Source organism: Leucopleurus acutus (assembly GCF_964270905.1).
Source record: "Leucopleurus acutus genome assembly, chromosome: 12".
Classification (NCBI taxonomy): Eukaryota; Metazoa; Chordata; class Mammalia; order Artiodactyla; family Delphinidae; genus Leucopleurus; species Leucopleurus acutus.
Window position 1 is genome coordinate 74,592,065 of NC_139154.1, and position 25,901 is coordinate 74,617,965.

The 25,901-nt window shown below is 35.3% G+C and overlaps 1 protein-coding gene across 3 annotated transcripts in view; it reads right to left on the reverse strand.

Annotated features, from left to right (window-relative positions):
* Nucleotides 1–25,901, reverse strand: part of CCDC88A (coiled-coil domain containing 88A) — a gene marked incomplete at its 3' end in the record, with an annotated part of 125,958 nt that overhangs the window by 84,295 nt on the left and 15,762 nt on the right. For all 3 annotated transcript variants that reach the window (XM_082852272.1, XM_082852271.1, XM_082852273.1), the window contains exons 3-4: nt 11,348–11,456; nt 461–530 (exon numbers count right to left, since the gene is read on the reverse strand). In XM_082852272.1, coding sequence (XP_082708398.1) covers nt 461–530; nt 11,348–11,456 — 179 coding nt within the window. The remainder of the gene's footprint in view (nt 1–460; nt 531–11,347; nt 11,457–25,901) is intronic.

The window sequence follows — 25,901 nt, forward strand, 5'->3', positions numbered from 1 at the left end:
TCTTTTTTCCACTCAAAAGTAGTTTAATATAAATTAATTACAACATATCAATCAGTAAAACCTCAGATTCAAACAACTTTGGCAATGGTAGATAGTAGCTATAAAACCTAGAAATTATTTCAAAATCATTTCTTTTCTAAGGTTATTTTCTTTTAAGCTTGTAACTGCTGTACTTATCTTCTATACTTGTTTATAAGACACTAAAAATCATCACAGAAAAGTATCGACTTGGTAGAGTAAAAAAAAAAACACTGGACTTAATGTAAAATGTATGTCTGATCCCATCTATGACTTACAAATATTCTGTTTACTTTCTCTATATAAAATGGAATATCACCTCCAACTTTCCCTATGACTCACAAAAAACCTAGTGAGTTAATGGAAATTAGCAAGATCTTGGTAAGCATCATAATATTACACAAAGACTTTATTATCGCATTATGCTAATTTTAATACTTACCAGAAAAGGGATTTTTGCCAATGATTAAGACATTTGGCAAAGACATCATAATCAACTGCTGCAAAGTCTCCTATAAAAAGATACCCAAAGGTTGTTATATGGGTAATGCTGACAGGATAATTACTCAACAAGCTGTAACTTATGATTCGTGCACATCTCTGTAGGCATACTTTACCTACAGAGGTATACTGCAATTAAAAAGCTTAAAAAATGTGAAAAAAAAGATGTCTAAAAAGTCTTAAATCTTTTGTAACTATAAGTTAATGAATTAAATAACTAAAATTATAATTATCAGATAGGCCTAAGTTAATAAACATATCAAATGTCCATCAAATAAGTGTCCAAGTTGAACTGGTCTAATACCTATTATTTGGAAATCTGAATTTTAGGTATTAGATAATTAAACAACTTTCCTCAATTAAAAGATCAAGTATGTGTATTCTTCTTGAGTTTTTTTTGTTACTTCTCTCTGAGAGAACTAAAAAATCAACTGATAGTAAAATTAAGAAAGCTAGTTAGTTCATTAAAAACCCTATCTTATGAGTATTTCATGAAAGTGAGCTCTTCCTCAGTGACTCATTATTTCTCTCCTATCTACAATTCATGTTTTACTTCCTTTGACTTCTGTCAAATTTTTTGTGACAAGAATATATACAAATTCTGATAGTACAGGATGATTCAGAAAATTGAATGCCTCCAAATTACTCATTTTGGTTATACACTAAGTATGCATCTTCTGTTTATACTACCTCTTCTTTGAGGAAATGAGAGAACACATCATGTCTATCACTATAACTACTAACAATGACATGCTACAAAGGGTCTGGAATGAATTAGACTACAGGATTGATTAGTTTAATGTGATAATACTGAATCTTTGCAAGATTATGAAATAACTGTGAGTGTCTTTACAATTTGGCTTTCACTACACATTCAGACATAACTAGTTGCTGAGGAATAATTTTTTGTTAAGTATTCAATTCCTTCTGAATCATTCTTTCCTTAACACTATGATGAGGAAGCAAATAACCATGAAAAGTTAACCTTTATTACTTTTTTAAAGATGTGTGATTCCAGATCCACAAAAGCGGCTTCCTATAGCCAGAGTGTGACATGACACCAGAGGCTAGGTAGAATTGATCTTTTATCTGTAATTTCTTTCAGATATGTATTAGAAAGTTTCAAAAAATTTCTTCAGTGTTATATTTACTAGTCTTAAAAAAACTAACACCAAAAATATGCACACATTTAGAGAAAACTACATATTCAGTATGTGCATCACATTAGTAAATACAGTTAAGAATAGTAAGTGTCAAAAATTGCTAAAATCACTTATTCCAAGGATTGATACTGAGTTTGGATATTTAATAAATGAGTTTTCCAGTTAAAAGCAAGTTATGCCAAGATAAAATATTCTATAGCCAAGTATGTAACAGCTAAATGGACTTAAAGAAATAAATTTCAAATTAATTGCAATTTTTAGTTTCCTTGCCCTAAAGCAAAATTTTCAGGACTATATTTGTACATATTTAAAAGAAAGCATAAATAAGAGAGATGCATTAAAAAAAGCAATCATTGGGCTTCCCTGGTGGCGCAGTGGTTGAGAGTCCACCTGCTGATGCAGGAGACATGGGTTCGTGCCCTGGTCCGGGAAGATCCCACATGCCGTGGAGCGGCTGGGCCCGTGAGCCATGGCTGCTGAGCCTGCGCGTCCAGAGCCTGTGCTCCACAACGGGAGAGGCCACAACAGTGAGAGGCCCGCGTACCGCAAAAAAAAAAAAAAAAAGCAATCATTGTTTTGTTTATATCCTTTTTAGTGGAGATAATCTAAGTCAAGACAATCTATTTTATTGATGTACCACGTAACATTCTATGTTGGCAGAGTTATAAGGAAATTGTCCAAATAGGTACTAATCTTTAATATGGTTCACCACCTCTTTCTTACATCCTCTTCCTCAGGTGGCTCCCCACTTCCTGCCTATTCTAATACCTCATTCTCTAATGCTATCTTAGTCTCTCCACAAAGATAAAAGCAATCTCATATATTCTTTCATCATATGGTACCATCAGTGACCTCCTGTGTTAATACAGTTTGCTTAACCTGTACACTATCACGTTTGATTATATTTGGATGAAGCAAATTCAAACGTACCTCTGTGTATCTAAAGATGTACTCTAGTATGGTGGAATCTGAATGCCTAGTATAGAGTACTATGGTAGAGTCAAGTCAGAAAACTTAGGCTTAAATTTCAGCTCCTTGACTTACTATGTGTGTGACTTTTGCTGAGAAGGGTAAGAAGTGAAACAAAAGTGTAAAGTTTTTTTAAATGGTGGTTATTATTTTTTAACAAATTTATTTTTTTATTTTTGGCTGCGCTGGGTCTTCATTGCTACGCGCGGGCTTTCTCTAGTTGCAGCAAGCAGGGGCTACTCTTCATTGCGGTGCACGGGCTTCTCATCGTGGAGGGTTCTCTTGTTGCAGAGCACAGGCTCTAGGCGTGCCAGCTTCAGTAGTTGTGGCATGTGGGCTCAGTAGTTGTGGCTCGCGGGCTCTAGAGCACAGGCTCAGTCGTTGTGGCGCATGGGCTTAGCTGCCCCGCAGCATGTGGGATCTTCCCATACCAGGGATCGAACCCGTGTCCCCTGCATTGGCAGGCAGATTCTTAACCACTGCACCACCAGGGAAGCCCAAATGATGATTATTAAATATTAGAGTTGATGAAAAAAAAATCTACCTTTTACTTTATTTCCAAGTACTGATTTTGTTATGTCTGAAAGTGCTAATATTAGGTAAGGCAGCTAAAAATTATACAAATTTTAAAAACCCAAATTATTCTAAAACCTCTATTTGGTTCTTTGGGTTCTTCAGAGAATTCTAGCTACATTTTTGTAAAAATTCCTATTTCCCAATTCCAGTCTTACAAGTAACATTAAAAAATACACAAGACATAAAAGAAATCAGAGGTTAGAAAAACTGATTGTTATTGTTAAAGCTCTACTATAACATCCTGAGACTTCCCAGACTTCACCTAGCTCTAAAGATGTTCATTATTAAGGTGCTAAGAAATGGAAAAACAATACATAACTTAGTCCAAGATAAATACTACTTTGTTAAGCAGGAGCAACAATTAATTTGTTGTTAATTAATGGGTTAAGAATGATAACATATGTAAATGAATAAGTGAAGAGACTTCAATTTGTTAGTAAAGTGATAAGAAACCTATTTAAAAATGTATAGGGCTTCCCTGGTGGTGCAGTGGTTGAGAGTCCGCCTGCCGATGCAGGGGACACGGGTTCGTGCCCGGGTCCAGGAAGATCCCACATGCCGCGGAGCGGCTGGGCCCATGAGCCATGGCTGCTGAGCCTTTGCGTCTGGAGCCTGTGCTCCACAACCGGAGAGGCCACAACAGTGAGAGGCCCGCGTACCGCAAAAAAAAAAAAAAAAAAAAGTATAGAAAAAGAAAGAATTTTAGCAATACAATAGAAAGTGGAGAAAGTTTTGAGAAAATCAGGACAGCCACTCATTCAACAAATATTTATTGCATGTTTATTATCTGTCAGACATTATTCTAGATACTGGAAATAAAGCAATGAAGAAACAAAAATCCTTGCTCCCATGGAATTTACATTTTTGAAGGGGTAGAAAGAAAATAAGTAAATGTTTTTGGTGATAAGGGCTAACAATAAAATGAAACCAGGGAACAAGAGGTGGAGATAAGGAGAAGGATGCAAGTTTTGAAAGATATGCAAATATTCAAATATAGAGAATTTGAGAATTTTCAAGACCACTAAAGCAAAGCTTCACTGAATTGGTAGAAAATCTATCCTGGTATGAAGACAGTCCAGAAAAATTTGCAGAACATCAATAATTAATAAAAATAAAGACAGAACAAGAAAGAATGGCAGAGATTATCTTAATAGGAAAATAATAGAAGTGCTTTGAAAGATACAAGTCATTTCATTCCTATTATTTTTAATTGGCTTTGTATAACTTTTCTATAAAAATGGTATATTAACTATTTTTTTAGTTTTAGTTTAGAAACTTTTAAAACTGATACACAAGTTTCTGTGAATTGAAATTCATGTTGCTAAAGCACTTAAGAAAGACTATTTCAAGTTTGTGCCAGACAGACCCTAGAGACTATTCAAAGACAACTTAAACCAGGTTTCTCCTTCTTCCTACAAGTTACCCATAATACTTCCTTCACAGTAAGAACTTAAACAATACTTCTGGGAAAGGTCTGGGCTCATTTCCCTTTTTGAATCACATTGAACAAAATACTAAAACTAAAACTATACATTTCTAAGGTACTAAATATGGGCTTCAAAGATTTCTAGAATATATTGGAATGACAGTCTCTCCTTTGGGACTCTAAATCTGTTTTAAAAACTCAAACATAATTACATTTATCATACTATTTGTATTTAGCATTTTATCCGTGTTACTAGTGAAAAGAATTAAGACTATTTTATTATATTTTAGTAGCATGTAGAAAAAAATTAAATGAATGATGTTAAAAGAAAAGAAAATCTGACCAAAGTATCAAAAATACTCCAAATGTTGCTTATTATAACAGATGTTAAAGAAAAACCTTAAAAAGTACCTGCTTTCTCTGGCAACTAAATTAATGGTACTAGACCTAATTTTTACTTTTACTATTAGTGACGTCAAACATGCAAAAACTTCCTAATAAATTTATTAATTGTAAAGTGTTCTTGTCTTTTAGGCCTCAAATGATTCAGTTCATTATTTTAATGGTGGCTGAAGAACCACCTTGCTTCTTTTAGTATTTATTTAAACTGCAGCTTGTGCAGTCATACCAAACAACGGCTGCTGACAGAATTCTAAAAATGGACTAAGATTTTTACTTGTAGACTGTGTCTCTGATAATCAAATTCACCTTCTTGCCTTCATTCACAGGAATAAAAATAACTTAAAAAAAAAAATCAAAGCACCAAGGTAATTTTCCATAACAGCTATAATTTACTTATTTTCTGACTTGAAAATTTTTAAATATTTATTTGCAAGACAAAAAGAGATGCTTGCTATGTATCAAGCAATTATTTGAAAAGGTCTGAATTGCCACTTAAACGTAATGAAGTGTATGTTCAGCAATCTTTCTGATAATCTAAAGTTACCAGTTACTGCTCTCAAGACCTCTCACATTCACTGTCCTTATTTATCACAATCAAAATTATTTGATTTAGTTATTTACTTGTCTATTATCCCTCTACTAGAGAACAGGGCCACGGCCTGTCCTGTTTATCACTATAGCTTCAATGCCTTGGCATTCAATGAAAGGCAGCAGAAAAGAAGGGCAATCTGAATATTGTAATTTTTACTGAGCTTTTACATATTCCACATCATTAAAATAAAAAAGGGAAGAATACTAACACTTAAATTAACTTATCATTACTGAAAAGATTCACTGAAATAATTCCCCCCACTAACAATCATCTCAGGGTATTCTGTCAATTTTCTTCCTCCCTAAGAATCATTTTTGCAAAATGATCTTGATGCTTAACAACACATTAAAAAACAAACAAACCTGGAGACATCATACATTTGTGAATTTTAACCTACCCAAACTCACTCCTTCTGCGAGTCAGACAATCAAAATGTACAAAATATTTTACCTCAAATACTTTTTCTGAGGGGTGTATGAGATACAACAAAATACTTTTGACTGTTTGAGAAAGATTTTCAGGGAAATTTTTGGTTTTCCCAACAGTCAGGTAATTTAACAGATGACAATAACTGCACTGATTTGGCCTTTAATTTGAAATCTGTCAATATATTAAACTGGGTCATGTCTATCTTGGTTTTACACATGAAAATAAAAAATCATTTTAGTAAGTCAATTAATCATGTAAATAAGATGGATGACCTATTTCTGAAGATACCCTAGAAGTGCCTTAGAAAGATTTTATGGAAGACTATGAAGCATGAAAGGGAGCGGGTAGAAAGGGTTTGGTAAACTGGTTCAGTGGTACAGCGGAATTTCAACACTCAGTAATATTTTAAGTATCTGAAACTACGTTGACAAAATGTTAAGATACTCAATCACTTTTAGCTCTAAGTTACAATAGTTCACTGATATTCAAACTTAGATTAATTAAAAGAAAAGGGTGTAAGTGGTCATCCTGCAAATGTTAATGAAATATTTACAGGTGTGTCTAAAAAATGGTGACAGTCAAGACAAATCAAATCATTAATAATAATATCATCTTGGCACTAGTAACATTTGGGCTTCTCAATTTTAGCACAACTAACATTTTGGGCTGGATAATTTATTTTTAACATTGATACAATACATTTTAATATATAATCCACATTCATATTTCCACATTTTCCATCAAAATATTCTTTATAGCTTTTGGGGGGAGAGATTCAGAATCCAACCAAAGATACATTGTCTCCACTTGTTACACCTTTTTAGTCTCCCTTCATCTAGAACAGCCCTTTGCCCTTTTTAAAAAATTGTTGTCAATTACATATACATTTTCTAGAAATCACTTATTGAGGTGTAATGTACATGCAATAAAAATCACCAATTTTATGTGTACAATTTAATGAGTTTTGACAAATGTACACAGTTTTGAAACCACCATTTCAGTAATGATGCCAACATTTTCATTATTTCAAAAAGCTTCCCTGTGCCCCTTTGCAATCAATTCCCTCAAGTATGTTTTTGACATTCCCTCTTTTTAGAAGCACTTTATTTTGTAGGCTTTCGTGATACCACGGCTTGTCTAGTTTCCCTCCTGTATCTCCTTCTTGGTCAGCTTAGCCAGTTTCTCCTTCTCTGTGAGGACAGGAATCTTATTTGTTATGTTTGCCACTTACGACCACATCCCCAGCACCTAAAGTTGTGTCTGGCTCAGGAAACACTGCAAGACGTTCATCTCTATTAATTTATGTAATGCTCAGCTGCCAGCTAAGTATTATTATCTTCATTTTATAGATGAAGACGTTAAAGCTCAAGGAAGTAATTTGTACCATTTATACAACTGCTACATAACAGACAGCCAGGATTTAAATACACTATATAAAATACATTTTGATTATTATATCATTAATTAAATATTTCACATTATTAAATATTTCATATATGTCATATTAAAGACAAATATGCAAATATTTTAAATATCTGGACTCCAGAATTTAAGATAGATTTTTATACCACTTTGTCCCTGTGACATAAAAGTTAAGCACATCTACTGAGAGAACTATAATTCAATGTGATATAATGTTTTGGATTTGACAGGCACATGTTTGTTTGGGCTGGATAATTCTTAATCACGAGGAAATGTCCTGTGCATTGCAAGATGCTTAGCCACATTCCTGGCTTCTATCCACTGATGCCAGTACTCTTAGGTACAACAACCAAAAATGTCTCTAGTCATTGCTAAATGTCCCCCAGGTGATAAAATCACCCTCCACTAAGAACCTCTTATCTAAACCATTGAACTGATGGATTTTACAATTCCCTCATCCCCAAATATCTCTGTGACTATAACTTCATTAAATTAATATGATCAATACAAAGACAATTTCAATACCTAGCTTGGGCAGGAGGAAGACAAAGAACAAGAAAACAGTAGTTTAATAAAAAAGAATGAAACATTACTACATGCTACAACATTGATGAACCTTGAAATCATTATGCTAAATGAAAGAAGCCAGTAACAAAAGACCACATACTGTACAATTGCACTTTTATGAAATGTCTACAATAAGCAAGTCTATAGAGACAGAAAATAGATTAGCAGATGCCTAAGGTTGGGGTGGTGGTGGTGGTGATGAGTGTGTATGCAGGGTTCGGGGAAATGGGGAGTGACTGCTAACAGATATAGGGTTTCTTTTTGGGGTGATAAAAATGTTCCAAAATTGGTGGTGTAGATGGTTGTATAACTCTGTATATATACTAAAAACCACTGAATAGGACACTTTAAATGGGCTATACAGTACGTGAATTATATCTGAATAAAGTTGTTAAAAAAAAAAGCAATAGCGGACAACACAGAATTAGGTTGCACTGACAAATGATTTAAGATTCTGATAAAGAAATCCCCTTGCCTTTTATGTCTTCTTTCCCAAGGAGTCTCACAAAATTTTCAAGAAAAACTTGCATCTCCCTAAAGATAGTGTGAAACCAAAGATCTAACAACATTCCAATAAGGGCAAGATTGATGAAGATTGTCAAAATGAGTCACTGCACCCCTTTATCTAGTCTTTTGTTTAATGTATCTAGAAATACTGACACAAAATAAGAATAAAAGACAAAACAGATATAACATAGAACCTAACTCACTCAAATCAAAGAGAGGAAAATGAGAGAAGGAATACAGGAAAAAAAATTTTTTAAGTTTAAAAAAAACCTAGCACAGACTTTTATTTCTGGCAATGAGGAATACTAAATATTAGAAAGAAAGGAAGGAAGGAGTTCAAAAATGCTGGATAGCTTTTTAAAAATATTTTAAAATTTATTGACTTAGCTCAAAAGAAAATAAAAAGGTAACTGTCGAAAGATAAAACAAAATTAAAAACTGAACCCTGCAAATAAGACACAGAAGAAGCAGTTCTTCTTGGCCTTTGCTTGAGATTGAGGAGGGTTGTTTCCCTAAGAATCTGCGATAATGTGGTCCCAGTTTAAAAATACATACGTAAACACATAAATACATAATTTACAAACACACAAATGCAGAAAAAGAGATCCAGAAGTACATATATTCAGGTGCTAATAATGGTAATCTCCAGGCCCTGAAATTATGTTTGTATTTTCTCATTTTTTCTAGTTTTCTATATACAGCATACAAGTATGCTTCTACAATCATATAAAGCTGCTTAAAATAAATTAAATGAAAAGTGTTTCAGGCTTGGCTACACAAAAGGAAACAAATCCTCTCTGAAGCAATGCATCCTTGGCTCAGACCCAGAAGTATATTCCCACAGATAAATTTCCCCCCACAAAATGAGCTCACAATTAACACACACACACACACACACACACACACACACACACACACACACACTGCCACAACAGCTACCACCACGAGAAACAGCAAGCAGAAAACAAAGGGCAGATTCAGATCCCCATAGATCTGATTTCAGATTTTGTAATTATCCAACATAAAATAAAAAATAGACATTTTAAAAACTTCTGAAGAAATAAAGGAAGGAAAAAATTTTAAAAGAATGATTAATAAACAAAATGAAAAGGCAGATGAAAAAGAACCAAACAGAACTTCTACAAATGAAAGCCATGATTACTGAGAGGCAAAACTTAATCAGTGGGTTAAACAGAAGATATGAGGGGCAAATTATCAAACTGCAGAGATAGTCTTGAAAAAAAATACTCAGGATGTAGCAGAAGACTGTAAACTGTAATGTAAAAGAAAGTTTAATAAGCATGGAGGATACAGTAGGAAAGTCTAATATACACATAATAAAAATATCTGAGGAATATCAGATTAATACAAAAGAAGCAATATTAGAAGAGACAGTAGTAGCAGCCAGGAGAGAGAAAAAGACAGTTTAACCTAAGAACAAATATTTGACTGATAGCTGGTTTCTCCAAAACAAAAAGGACTCCAGAGAGAGAAGGTAAAAATCTGCAAAACACTGAGAGAAAAGTAATTGTTAACCTAAAACTACATACCCAATAAAATTACCTTTCAAGAACAAGGGTGAAATAAAGGCATTTTCAGACAGACATTGATAAACTTTACTATCAACAAACCTTCTCTAAACAAACAATCAAAAGATGACTTCGGTAAGAAAATAATACCAAAGGCAGGTCTGAGATAACAAAAGAAAACCATGAGGAGGAAAAAAAGGAAAACATGTAGCTTGATCTAAAAGAACACTGATTTGATTTATTTAACAGTACTTTCAATATTTAATTTATGGGGTTTAAAAACAGAACTAAAATACAAAATAAGAACAGCTTAAGGGCTTCCCTGGTGGCGCAGTGGTTGAGAGTCCGCCTGCTGATGCAGGGGACACAGGTTCATGCCCCGGTACAGGAAGATCCCACATGCCACGGAGCGGCTGGGCCCGTGAGCCATGGCCACTGAGCCTGCACGTCCGGAGCCTGTGCTCCACAATGGAAGAGGCCACAACAGTGAGAGGCCCACGTACCGCAAAAAAAAAAAAAAAAAAAAGAATCCACCTGCCAATGCAGGTGACACAGGTTCTAGCCCTGGTCTGGGAATACTCCACACGCCACAGACAACTAAGCCCACGCGCCACAACTACTGAGCCCGTGCGCCACAACTACTGAAGCCTGCACGCCCTAGAGCCCGCACGCCACAACTACTGAGCCTGCGTGCTGCAACTACTGAAGCCCACACGCCTACAGCCTGTACTCTGCAACAACAGAAGCCACTGCAATGGAAGCCCGTACACCACAATGAAGAGATGCCCCCGCTCCTTGCAACTAGAGAAAGCCTGTGCACAGCAACAAAGACCCAACACAGCAAAAAATAAAATAAAATAAAAAATTTTAAAAAATGCTCATGTTCAAACTCTGAAATATGCATCCAATTTAAGTTAAAAAAAGGAATAAAAAGTATATTGTTCAAAGGCAAAATTCTAGTAGGCTAACAAAGTGTTGCACTATATAAATTCTCAGGAAATTTAAAAAATTTTAAATTCATAAAATACAAAAATTATCTGTAAATTAGATAATTATGAAGTGCATGCTTGCATCTTTAACATTGCATAAGAAATAAACTGTGTTATTACTACTCAACCTCCAGCAAACAGACCAGTATCTGATATATAATAAGCATTTAGTATATACTAGGTCATCGATACTAAACACAAAAATGTGAATATGCAAGGAGTTATTAAAATACTAGATTAAAAAAAGAACCACTTACCTGGTAATAAAATTTTATCTGTCTCACCAAAATGGATAGATTATGAATTCTAAGTGAGGCATCGTTGTTGACTTTTTTATTTACTCTCTGACTCTCCGATTTAGGATTACTGTAAGAAATAAAAAAAGAAATACTTTAAAAGTTATATTGAAATATACCTATCAACTTATAGATGACTAAAAATAATCATATAATACATTTTTTCTTTAAACAAACTGTGTATTCATCTTCATTAACAGATGATCTAAAAGGACATATGATTACTCTGACATGTATTCTGTGCTTTTAATTGATATAAATGCATCTGATATTTCAAAGACAGTGGCAAAATGTAAGTCAGATGTTTCCCTTCATTCTCATTTTGTCTCTCCACCTTCCTGCAATGAATAACATTTTATTCCTTTTGAGTATATATATTTCCACAACCCAAATAAATCTATTTACATCAAGAATGTAAAATATAGGCTGATAACCAATAAATGTTGTATCTTCTCACTGGAAAATGGAGACTATATTTGAGTGGGCAATGTCCCTGAGAAATTAAAGAGTGGAGTGATGACACAAGAGAACACGCTTATCTTGGGTAAACTTTGTAGATTCAATAAAAGCAAAGGGGGGTTTTCCTGGTGGCACAGTGGTTGGGAGTCTGCCTGCCGATGCAGGGGACGTGGGTTTGTACCCTGGTCCGGGAGGAGCCCACACGTCGCGGAGCGGCTAGGCCCGTGAGCCATGGCTGCTGAGCCTGCGTGTCCGGAGCCTGTGCTCCGCAACGGGAGAGGCCACAACAGTGAGAGGCCGCGTACAGCAAAAACAAAAACAAAAACAAAGGGTTGAATGAGTTTGAAGTAGCAGAAACTGAACAAGAATAATAGGTAGGACACCATTAAGAATGAGAAATTCAGTGACACCAAAAACAAAGGCAACAAAAGCAAAAATAAACAAGCATGACTAACATCAAACTAAAAAGCTTCTGGACAGCGATGTATACAATCAACAAAATGAAAAGGTAAACTACTAAGTGGGAGAAAATATTTGCAAATCAGATATCTAATAGGGGTTAATGTCCAAAATACACAAAGTATTCATACAACTCAATAGCCAAAAAACAAAATCTGATTTTAAAATGGGCAGAGGAACTGAATAGGCATTTTTCCAAAAAAGACATACAAATGGCCAACAGGTACATGAAAAGGTGCTCAACATCACTAATAATCAGGAAAATGCAAATCAGAACCACAAAGAGCCTCACACCTGTTGGAATGGCAATCATCAAAAAGACAAGACATAAGTGCTGGTGAGGATGTGGAGAAAATGGACCCCTTGTGCACTGCTGTTGAGAATGTACTGATGCAACCACTGTGGCGGTTCCTCAAAAACTTAAAAATAGAACTAACATATGACCTAGCAATCCCACTTTGGGTATATAAGCCAAAGGAAATAAACAGGATCTCAAAGAGGTACTGGCACTCCCACGTTCACTGCAGCATTATTTGCAATAGCCAAGATATGGAAACAACCCAAATGTCCTTCAACAGATAAACGGATAAAAAACATAGGAAATATATATATTTATATATATATATACACACACACACACAAACATACACATGTACATATAGAGAGAGACAGAGAGAAGAATATTATTCAGACATGAGAAAGAAGGAAATCCTGCCATTTGTGAAAACATGGATGAAACTTGAGGGCATCATGCTAAGTGAAATAAGCCAGAAAGAGAAAAATACTATATATTCTTACTTATATGTAGAATCTAAAAAAAAAGTCAAACTCATAGAAACAGAGAGTAGAAAAGCAGTTGCCTGCGTCTGGGAGCAGGGGAGTTGGGTGGGAATATGGAGAGGTTGAAAAAAGGATACAAACTTTCAGCTACAAGATGAATAAGGCCTAAAGATCTAATGTAAGACATGGTAACTACTGTATTATATAATTGAAATTTATTAAGAGTGTAAAACTTAAATGTTCACACATACACACACAAAGGTAAAAATGTGAGGTGATGGACATGTTAATTAGCTAGATGGTGGGAATCCATTCACATGTATACATACATCAAACCACCACTATATACACTTTAAGTATATTACAATTTTATTTGTCAACTATATGTCAATAAAGCTGAAGAAAATTTAAATTTTTAATTAAAATTTTTGTTTAAAGAATGGGAAATTTAAGTAAAACTGGCGGCACCAGAACAGAAGGGTAAGTTAATGCCAGAACATAAGTAAGGATGATCTAGCTCCTCATTAGGACAAGGAGAGCAAACTAGAAAAAGACATTGCCAGGTGAAATGGCAGACAGTAAATCAGGATTCCCTATGCAAGGGCTGAGTGCATAGTATTATAAAGCAGAAACCTAAGAAGTTGCTGGGACAGAGTACTATCCTACGACTTTAACTGCAGGCACGTCCACGCGAGAATGCAGAGAAGTAAAGAAATTGACACCTATCCAATAGAGAATAGGAACTGAACAAAAACCTCTCATTCCTTTTTCTACACTGTCTATTGCACTCCTAATGCCTTCACTTCCTTCCCTAGACAGCACTTTATGGTCCTTTATTTCAGCAATTCTTCTGTTTTTGTGGGCTACATTTATCAATATTTACTGTATTAGAAAATAAAACAGAAAATTTCACAATTATTTGTTTACTTATTAACTCATTAAAAAAATAATAAACCTATTACATGCTTACAAATACCAAATCAAAAAAAATTTTAGTGAGAAGACTGGCATTGTTTCACTATTTTTACAAATCTCTTTAATATCTGGTTTAACTTAAGAGGCTGATGTTCATCTTTGCTTCTGCATTCAATCTACTGTTTGTGTTATTTTGGTTCATGTATATGAAGAAAAAATCAGCTTCACATGGATATTTAGTTGGAAGTAGGAAACTCCTATGGACCCTCTGAAAGGATCCTCAAACCATACTCTGAGAACTATTGCTTTTACTTCAACTATTCTCTTGCCAGCCCTCCCAACAATGATCCTTCTGTCCTTTGATCACATTCATACTGTCAATCCCTGACACTGGATCAGCTCAACCATCTACACTGAGATTGCTCATAGTACTAAGTGAGAAAAATAATACAACTAAACTCAGCTAAAACATCAAATAGGAAGGAATAGTTAGTACCAGATTTGCCCTTTTGCCATCAAGAATTAGAAAACTGGACAAAACATACAAAATAACTATTTTCAGACTTCGAACAGCAAGACTGTAATCCCTGGCGAAGCAGTAAGGTACTTTCCAGAATGAGGTATAAGGAGGGGTAGCCCACGTCTCGCTGAACTTGAAGAGACAAAGTTTGGATTTCAAGGGAATTAAAGAACACCAGACACAAGGGAGCTATACAAACAAAAAGCTCCCAAAATATGCCCTTAAGATTTTGGCTAAATACTAAGTTATCCATATGTACCCTGAAACTCCAGGAGGCTGAGCAGAGTACAAGCACAGAAAAGCTGGAAGCTAAACAACACCCAAAGCTCACAAAGTGCAGAGGAATTTAAGCTCCGACCAGCCAGAGTAAACACCTAGAGCATTAGCAGAGACCTCAGAAGAGTCATGTCTTGGAACTAAACTAGCAGTTAAGTAAAAGCTATTCCAGAAGCTCCCTAACAAAGCTGTTAAAACAAGCACTGAAAGGATCAAGCTGGGAATTCCCTGGCTGTCCAGTGGTTGGGACTGTGTGCTTCCGCTGCAGGGGACATGAGTTCAATCCCTGGTCAGGGAACTAAGATCCCGTGTGCCACGCAGCACGGCAAAAAAACAAAACAAAAAGGGATTAAGCTGATTGCAAGTAACTTGACAACCTGCCAAAACAAAATTCAACACTGCTTAAAGAACAAGATCCAGACACCACAATGTAATAATCACAATGTCCAATATAAAATAAAAAATTACTAGACATGCAAAGAAGCAAAAAAAAAAAAAAAAAAAAAAGTGATTTGTAACCAGGAAAGAAAATGGAAACAATTAATAGAAACAGATCCAGAAATGAAAGAGACCATGGAAAGAGTAGGCAAGAATGTCAAAGCAGCTGTTATGAATATACTAAAGGACTTAAAAAAACAAACATTATGTGGAGAAAAATGTAAACTACTTTTTAAAAACCCAAATGGAACTTCTAAAGCTAAAATATACAGTATCTGAAATGAAAAATTCATTGCATATGCTTAACAGAAGATAGGAAACTATAACAAAAGATTAGTGAACTTGAATACACAGGAAAAAAAAAATTCCAGGGCTTCCCTGGTGGCGCAGTGGTTGAGAGTCCGCCTGCTGATGCAGGCGACACAGGTTCGTGCCCCGGTCCAGGAAGATCCCACATGCCTCGGAGCGGCTGGGCCCGTGAGCCATGGCCGCTGAGCCTGCGCGTCCAGAGCCTGTGCTCTGCAACGGGAGAGGCCACAGCAGTAAGAGGGCTGCGTACCACAAAAAAAAAAAAAAATCCAAAGCACACAGAGGAAAAAAAAAACAAACAAACCTGAAAGACACTAAATGACCTATGGGGCAATATCAGACTTACAGAAAAGTTGCACGGACAAGTACAGCCTTTTTCCTAAACCACCTGAGAATTGCTGCCTGATACCAAACAGTCCACAAATATTTTGGTATTTATCTTGTACAAACACATATAACTATCAAAATTGGGAAATTAACAATTATACAGTTATTATAATCCAATCTTTAGAATCTATTCAAGTTTGTTGTTCCAAATAGGAATGGATTTATAGGAAAAGGATCTAGTTCAGTACCACACTTTGCATTCAGTAATCTGAATTGCAATCTTTAGTCTCTTTCAGCTGGAACAGTTTCTATCTTTCCTTGAAATTCATGACCTAGACACTTTAAAAGGTTACAGGCCAGTACTTTCATAGAATGTCCTTCAATTGGGTTTGTCTGATTAAATCGTATATTACTCATAATTAAGTTCAGGTTATGTATCTGTGACAGGAAAAATATAGAAGAGATGCTCTGATCTTCTCCAATGCATCCTAAGAGGTGGTACATGATTTCAATTTAGCCCATTACTGATGATATTCACTTTTATCATTTGACTAAACTGGTACCTGCCACTTTTCTCCATTATAGTTACTATTTTCCTCTTGTAATTATTATTTTGTGAAGACATACTTTGAAACTATGTCAATAATCTGATATTCACCTATCTTCAATTTACTTATGCGTGTGTTTGTTTGTTTACATCAGTATACACTCATCGTTCTCCATAATTATCGGTCGATCAAAATCTATTACTATAATTACATTTATAACTACCATAGATTGCCTTTTCATTTTGTTGACTGTTTCCTTTATTGCACATAGGCTTTTTAGCTTAATGCAATCCTATTTGTCTACTTTTGCTTTTGGTGCTGTGCTTTTGGGATCATATCCATTGAGTCCTTTTTCAAAACCACTTTATAATTTTCTCTAGGAAGGCCTTTTATTAGCTATAGTCTTAAATACCTTCTAGTTTTTGCTGTTAGTGTGAATGTAATATTTTTAAAATATATTTGCTAGTAGGTTACTACTGATATGTAAATGCAATCAATTTTTGTGTATTGCTCTTATCTTTAGAAACCCTGCTAAACTCTAACAGGTTGTTTGTTGGTACTCTTGCAGGTTCTCTTGAATAAAATTTGTAGTTTTTCCATATTGATAATCAATTATCCCAACATCAATTACTGAAGAGCTTATTGTTTCCCACTGATCTCCATGATCATACTAGATTCCCATGTAAGTGTGGATACACTTTTGGAGTCTATTCTGTTCCTTTAACCCATTTGTCTATTCCTATGTCATTAAAACCTTCTAAATATTACTATACCTTTATTAGCATCTTGATTCTATTAGAGCAATTCCCTCTCTTTTGTTTTTGCTTTCTAAACTGTCCTGCTTAAAATAAATAAATAAGAAGTAAATTGTCCTGCTTAGTCATACATGCTGCTCTTTTCTATGAATGTTAGGATATTTATAAGATTCTATGAAAAAGCTTGTTGAGATTTATTAGGATTTTATTTAAAATATTAATTTGATAAAGACTGACATTTGCATTAGTAAAATTTTAAAATTTCCCCCCAAATGTCTTTACATTTAAGTAGGATTTTTTTTCCTCCTTGGGTTTTTGTTTGTGAAATAGATTTTTTTTCTATCACATTGGCTACCTGGTCATTGCTAGTGTATAATAGGAAAACTGTAGTTTTTGTATATTGCACTTCTGATTGACCACCTTTCAAAATTTAGTTTATTCAGTTCATTTTCTTGGATTTTCTCAGTAAAAAAAATACTGTCAGCAAATGACAGTTTTATCTCCTCCTTTCCAATCGTACAACTCATTTCTGTTTCTTTACTTACTGTATTAACAAATAATAATGGAGATAAGAGCTATCCTTTATCTTGTTCACAAATTTCATGCTTTTAATGTTTTCCCATGAATGCATAATGTTCACTGTAATTTTCTGATGAATACCTTTCTTCAAATTAAGTTCCCTCCTATTCCTATCCAATATCTTAACTGGTGCTGAATTTTTCCTGCATCTACTCCCATCTGATTCTTCTCATTTAATATGTTAATGTAGTGAATTACATTGTTGCCTTTTTAACACTGAATCATCCTTACAATCCTAGACTATTTACTCCATCAGCCCCACCCCACAGTATAACAACTAATCCCCGTTTTTGGTACTTCATTCTATCATGGGTCTTCCAATACTAATTGCCTTTATGCCTCTCACTTTCTCACTAGCATGTAAGCTCCCTGATAGCAGGGACCTTATCTTATTCTCTAAAAATTAGCATATATCCTAACCAAATGTTTGAATAAATAAAAAGAATAAATGATCTGAGACCAAGCCCAGTGTTTTAAAAATTGTTGCTTACTATTAAGAGTTATGGGGGCTTCCCTGGTGGCGCTGTGGTTGAGAATCTGTCTGCTAATGCAGGGGACACGGGTTCGAGCCCTGGTCTGGGAAGATCCCACATGCCGCGGAGCAACTGGGCCCGTGAGCCACAACTACTGAGCCTGCGCGTCTGGAGCCTGTGCTCCACAACAAGAGAGGCCGCGATAGTGAGAGGCCCGCACACCACGATGAAGAGTGGCCCCCACTTGCCACAACTAGAGAAAGCCCTCGCACAGAAACGAAGACCCAACACAGCAAAAATAAATAAATGAACTAATAAACTCCTACCCCCAACATCTAAAAAAAAAAAAGAAAAAGAGTTATGAAATGACATTCTCCAAGCTAAAAACTCATTTGGCAGTCTGGACTAGACACTCCCTACTAAGTTTGTGTCCCAAAGATCAGTTGAGTAACAAGAGTCCTAAACCACAATTTGAGATGTACAGAACAAGCAAGAATAATAGTAAAGTGAGTTAAATCCAACTTGTGACTGATTTATACTTAAAGCAAATAATGAGTAATGAATTGCCCAAAGCAAATGGCAGTATAAGTGGAAAAGTGGGTCTCTTAGGTAAAGGTATCACCCAGAACTAGTAACTTACAAAAACAAGGACACTACACTGCAGCAGTCAGATCACGTGTCATGGCAGAGAAAAGACAACAGCGTGGTCAGGAGGTCATGGTTAAAAATTCAGAGAGCTGAAGGGAAAATCCTGTTTTATGTAATCAACCTGGTACATGTTCTGTCAGTAAGTTAAATCCTCATTGAGTACATACTGTGGCTATACTACTTAATGTACAAGAGCTTAGTTTAGTCACTCTATCATTGTGGAGAAAAGTATGTTTGTAACTGGGAAAAGAGAGTAGGAATAACCCTAGTAAAAATGTTACGTATACTACGGTTATGTAAATTTCATTTGGAATCACAGACATTCAGTAAATATCTTTTCTCTCTAGTCTTCTTCCATCTTTTTATTTCTATTTTCCTTACTCTATATTTGAATTCCTTTAAATTACCTCTCACCCATGACTATCTCCTAAATGATAACATTTAGATCTAAAAAATACTTTAGAGATTATCTAGTTTCACTGTAAATCAGAAAATTGAAGTCCAAAGTAGTAATTTGCCTAGGCTCTTACAACTTTTTCCCTTTACTCTCTCTCTTTCAACCTTTTATCATTCAGGACAACAAAGAAAAGACAGAAAGAAAAAGGTTTCAGTAATGATATCTATAAAATGCACGTATACAATAAATCATTGTTTTTATTAAATTGTTTGAGCATATTCCTAATTGTTTTCATAGTGATTAATCAAACTAAAGAATATTCATTTCCTTCCCCCCTCCAGTTCATTACAGTAATATTTTATTAAGAAACCTAGGTATTGGGCTTCCCTGGTGGCGCAGTGGTTGAGAGTCCGCCAGCCGATGCAGGGGACACGGGTTTGTGCCCCAGTCCGGGAAGATCTCACATGCTGCGGAGCGGCTAGGCCCGTGAGCCATGGCTGCTGAGCCAGCGCGTCCGGAGCCTGTGCTCCGCAACAGGACAGGCCACAACAGTGAGAGGCCCGCGTACCGCAAAAAAAAACCCCAAAAAAACCTAGGTATTTAATCCTGGTGACAAAGATTTTAGTTTTGATATTACTACTGAAGAGGTATGTAAACTAAAAAAACTGCACAAGTTTACAGTGCAAGCCCATTGTTACATGACAATATATAATTTGGATTATACTTTGGAATGGATATGTAACATCCCAATAAAAACATGTGATTTCATTCCCACTTTAATAAATTTTATAATGTAAATATTATCTTTGCCCTGATAGAATTGTTACCAAGCTTCTCTGTGCTCTTAAAGTGATTTTTTAAATTAAGTCCTAAAGTTTCTTTTAAAATTTTATGTCCAACATTCCTCAAATGACATTTCAAAATGTATTCAGTTGCCAGAAAGGCCTATAGTCTCCTTTGCATAAAGCTCTTCTAAGAATTAGCAAGTTTTAAGAATTTAGAATTTTGGTTTGTTCAAAATCTTCTACAAATGTTTTTTTACCAAAAAAAAATCTGTAAGTTTTATGTTAAGTTTCTTCAGCCTCTGAGAAAGTTTGTTTATAACAATTAAAACAACTCTGAATATAAAAAGAGGGAACAGTTCAGCTTTTATATACTAAGGATATCAGATGAAATTACTTTAGAAATCTGGGAAAAAAGTAACTGCTAAGCACTCTAGGTATGGACCTAGAGAGCAACAAACTTTCGATTACTAGGCTTGGATTTCCCATTTGATTCACGCTTAACTTGGGTTAGGGTCATACTGACATATGTTAGGATCATGAAAACAGGCCCTTTGACCCCAAGAACATGATCTCTTTATGTGAGAAGGACTTCCCTCAGGTGAAACTGCCTGAAAAGTCTTAATCTCAACTCCCATGAAAAACAGTTGAACATTTAAGGATGGATTTACTGAAAATTATGCAAATCAAGAAAATTAGTAACTTTATGGGACTTCCCTGGTGGCACAGTGGTTAAGAATCCGCCTGTCAATGCAGGGGTCATGGGTTCGATCCCTGGTCTGGGAAGATCCCACATGTCGCAGAACAACTAAGCCCGTACGCCACAACTACAGAGCCTGCGCTCTAGAGCCCACGAGCCACAACTACTGAGCCCTCGTGCCACAACTACTAAAGCCCGAATGCCTAGAGCCCATGCTCTGCAACAAGAGAAGCCACTGCAATGAGAAGCCTGCGCACGGCAAGGAAGAGTAGCCCCCACTCACCACAACTAGAGAAAGCCTGCATGCAGCAACAAAGACCCAAAGCAGCCAAAAAAAAAAAAAAAAAAAATCCAAGATAAAGAAAATTAGTAACTTTAGGAAAGTACTATTTTTTTAAAAAAGAAAAATGTAATAATGATACACTACCTGCCTCTGAAGGAAACATTATATGTGACTACTGATTACTGATTTAACTAAACTTATAATAAAGAAACAAATTAGAAGGACAGGGTAAGAAAATAAAGAGATGGGACATAAAAAAGGCTAAAATCTCACCTACCATTATCAGGAAGTCAGTAGATAATGCCTAAAAGGGATAAACCAAGAAATACAAGGGTAAAAAAATAAAATAAAAACTAGGGTAGGCATTTTTTCACTATATTTGGGGCTAAGTGACAGAAGAAACTGCTAAAAAAAAAAGTTAAAAGTTTTTACTCTGGGGAACAGAACTGAGATGTAATAAGTTAGCGCAGGGATTGCTGTTTTTCATTATGAACGTTTTGGTATTAACTAATTCTTTTAACCATGTAAAACATTTTTTTAAAGAGGGAAAAGACACCCACAAAAAATTCTGTTCCATGAAACCTGTCTATTTCATTTACTTCTAGGGAAAAATATGAGGCTATATATGCAAGATTCAATGCTAGAGACTGAGGGTCGTAAGATGTGTGAGACTATGCCTAAGAAAATAAAACAATATAAAACATTTCTTCTGTAAAAAGTATGCATTTTATGTAAATACAGACAGCACTCCATTCCTGCATGTATTTTAAGGTTTATTTCTTTACACAGTAAAAGTTACAGTACAGAAATTTAAACACACTTGGTATGAGTCCAGAGTTCTCTAAAAAGAAATTGTAGTCTACTCAGTACTCTAAATATCCTGTCTTTTCTTCATGTTTAATATTTAAAATGCTAAACAAAGATTAATTCAGAATAGACAATCATAATTAATGAAGTTTTGTTTAAGCTCTTTTTGAAAGCATACTTTTTTTTTAAAAAAAGACTTTATCTTTGGAAAGAACTTTTTTTAAAATAAAAGATGAGCTATTGAATGATACACATGTGATAGGTGAGCAAGTACCTTTCTAATTATATACAACTATTTCTAAGCCAACATAATCTCAAATTGACCATCTCCTCTTATAAGATGAAAACTGAAAAATGCTTTAGAGACAAATAGCCTAGCAATATAGCTCAAATCTGTCCAACCAGAAGTTAAATGCAACATGGCAGTAAAAGACAGCCTCAAGCAATTTCACATTTATAAATGACCTACTTATGACAAGATACATTAATTTCAATAAACAGGCTATAGTATTATCTACCACTGTATACAGTAATTTTAAATTAGAGTAAAAGAGAAAGGAAAAGACAGTAATTCTGCAACACTAATATTCTGAGATGTGGTCCTTATATAACCAAGGATTATGTCTTTACTTATTTATTGACTAATATCTATGAGAAACAGAAATCTGATAGTTTTAATGGCTTTATGCTCTTCTACCCAGACTTCAAACGTCTTATGTATCCTCTTGAACCATCTGTTTAGTGTTGGTGCTTAACAACTACATGTGCTCATGTTTTTGATAATGCCATTCTAATTTAGTTGTATACACGGCTTTTAAAACATTTTTTGAGATATTTTATATTATGAAACATATAACTGCATAGTATTTACATGTCACCTCAAAACATTTTGAAATAACTAAGTTATTTGCATATCTGACTTCAAATGTACATATACCAATATGATAGCTTTATGAAAAATTATTAACTGGGTAAATATCATCACATTTAGGGTTATCCAAGTAGTAACATATCAGGGGAATAAGTGGTTTTATAAAAAGTATCCCTTCACCTTAGTAGTATCTCCCCCTTCTCACAAGCTCAATCATTGTGCATGATGGCCAACAGGCCAACAATAAAACCTAATATTAATATATAATCTTTTAAATATCTACAAAATATTTTCACATATGTTAACTAATTTGATCTTCATAATGACTGAATAGTCATTCTTGGAGACGTATGTGCTACATAATTACCACATAGACATTATGGACACAGCCCAACCCCCTTCTGTACATTCTCATAATTTAAGATACATAATTTAAGATTCGAAAGTTGAAGAATTATCTGACATTTTCTAGTTAGCCCAAGATTGAGCTAGCAGTACAGCATGATATTCACTGATTTAACAGTGAATAAACAGAACTAATGATTTGATTTAAAAATTGCAAATGGGGGCTTCCCTGGTGGCGCAGTGGTTGAGAGTCTGCCTGCCGTTGCAGGGGACACGGGTTCGTGCCCCGGTCCGGGAAGATCCCACGTGCTGCGGAGCGGCTGGGCCCATGAGCCATGGCCGCTGAGCCTGCACGTTCGGAGCCTGTGCTCTGCAACGGGAGAGGCCACAACACTGAGAGGCCCGCGTACCGCAAAAAAAAAAAAAAAAAAAAAAATGCAAATGGACACAAATAGAATAAAAATCCAATACACTTAACTCTGGTTTTATCTGAATTGGATAAAATGACTAAAGATCTACCCTTTACTTCTTAGAATGAGCCAACATGAGCCCTTCAAAAATTAGTCTAGCAGTTTTCTAACTTTTCGGTCTGAAGACCTCTTTCACTCGTTTTTTAAAAAGATTTTTTTGATGTGGACCATTTTTAAAGTCTTTATTGAATTTGTTACAATACTGCTTCTGTTTTATGTTTTGTTTTTATTTGGCCGCGAGCATATGGGAATCTTTACCCCCTGACCAGGGATCAAACCCGCACCCCCTGCATTGGAAGGCAAAGTCTTAACCACTGGACCGCCAGGGAAGTCCCCTGAAGACCTCTTTTCACTCTTAGAAATTACTGATAACTCTAAGGAGCTTTTATTTATGTGAAGTACATCTATCTATATTTACTATATTAGAAATTAAAATTAAGCAGTAAAAAATAATTTATTAGTCCATATAAAAATAACAAACTCATATGTTAACATAAAGAGCATTTTTATGGTAAGTAGCTATCTTTTTCAAAAACAGTAAAAATTTTAGAGGGGAGTGACATTCTTTCATAACTTAGTAAATCTCAAATCTCTTTAATGTTTGGCTTAATAAAAGACATCTGAATTCTTAAATCTGTTTCTACATTCAATGTGTTGTGATACATTATTTTGTCTAAGTATATGAAAAAAGTTGACTTTACATAAACATGCAATCAGAAAAAGGAAGAGTATTTTAATAGCTTTTTCAGATAATTATTGATATTCTTCTTTGATACTACCAAAATTCAGTGAAGTGGTATTTTTTTAAAGGTTGGACGAAATCTGGAATCCGAAGCCCTTATCAATGAACTTTTCTTACTGTTATACATTAAAATCCATTGGTTTAGCTGGCATGTTGAATGGATCTTTTACATACGCATGATTTCTTATCAAGCATTGGTCATTTTAAAAATTGGTTCATTGAGTTATACGATCTTCCAAATGCTGCACATTTTATTATTCAATATTTTAAAATTACATTGATTTTTATCACCTCCAGTCTCATTAGAAAAGTCTTTAAATATTGAGAAGCTACCAAGCTCATGGTTTCTATAATTCAATTTTATCACTGACAAACATAGTATCAGTTATTTTCCTTGAAGTGATAGGCTCACTTTATTCATTTTTGAAAAGGTGCCGAATACTCAAGCCTGAATAACTATGGTGTGTCTGTTAGTCATTCTTTCGAGTAAAAACAGTGTTCCAGGGCTTCGCTGGTGGCGCAGTGGTTAAGAATCCGCCTGCCAGTGCAGGGGACACGGGTTTAGGGCACACGGGTTTGAGCCCTGGTCCAGGAAGATCCCACATGCTGCAGAGCAGCTAAGCCCGTGTGCCACAACTACTGAGCCTGTGCTCTAGACGTGCTCCGCAACAAGAGAAGCCACCGCAGTGAGAAGCCCTCACACCGCAATGAAGAGTAGCTCCCGCTTGCCACAACTAGAGAAAGCCCACGCACAGCAACAAAGACCCAACACAGCAAAATAAATAAAAATAAAATAAATTAATTTAAAAAAAAAAAACAGTGCTTCACAAAACAGAGACTTGTTCGGCCTTGCAACTCAAAAAATCATGAGTACTTTTTCTTGAGATAATCATTATATTCCATTAGGCAACAGAAGTGTTTTATGCATACTTCCCATTTTTTCCTACAGAATGTAAAAAAGACACGTATGGGGGGGCTTCCCTGGCGATCCAGTGGTTAAGACTCTGCACTACCAATGCAGGGGGTGCGGGTTTGATCCCTGGTTGGGAAACTAGAATCCTGCATGCCACGTGGAGCCGCCTTAAAAAAAAAAAAAAAAAAAAAGACACGTACAGTACTCAAGGGTCAAGATTCAATAACTTTTACTGCTTCATCAAGGGCACTTTAAAGTGAAGCTGGATTTCTTTTTAACCACAACTGTGAAGAATACAATGACTACCAGCACAACTTCGTACTACTCCTCGATTCATGCTAAGATGTCAGCAGTTTTACCCACCTTTGCTTTCATACCATCATTGCTTTTGCAACACAGGCAAGAAAGGCAAATGACATCTTAATATTATTATAAAAATAATTTTGACCTGACAGAGAACCAGATAGACCCCCAGGTGTCTGCTGATCCCACTTTGAGAACCACTGTATTAGGCAAATCAACTCCTGTTCTTGATTACAGAAACCAGAGGACTTAGTATTATGCTTATCAGTGCCTTCATAAAATAACAGAATCTTCATTTATTCAGTGGTCAACTACATGGCCAGTCACTGAAACAAAAATTGTTTATATAGCACCAACGAGCATCACTGACTGGTGACGGAACCTTCACCCACTGTCCTTAAGCCTTAAGAAAGGGT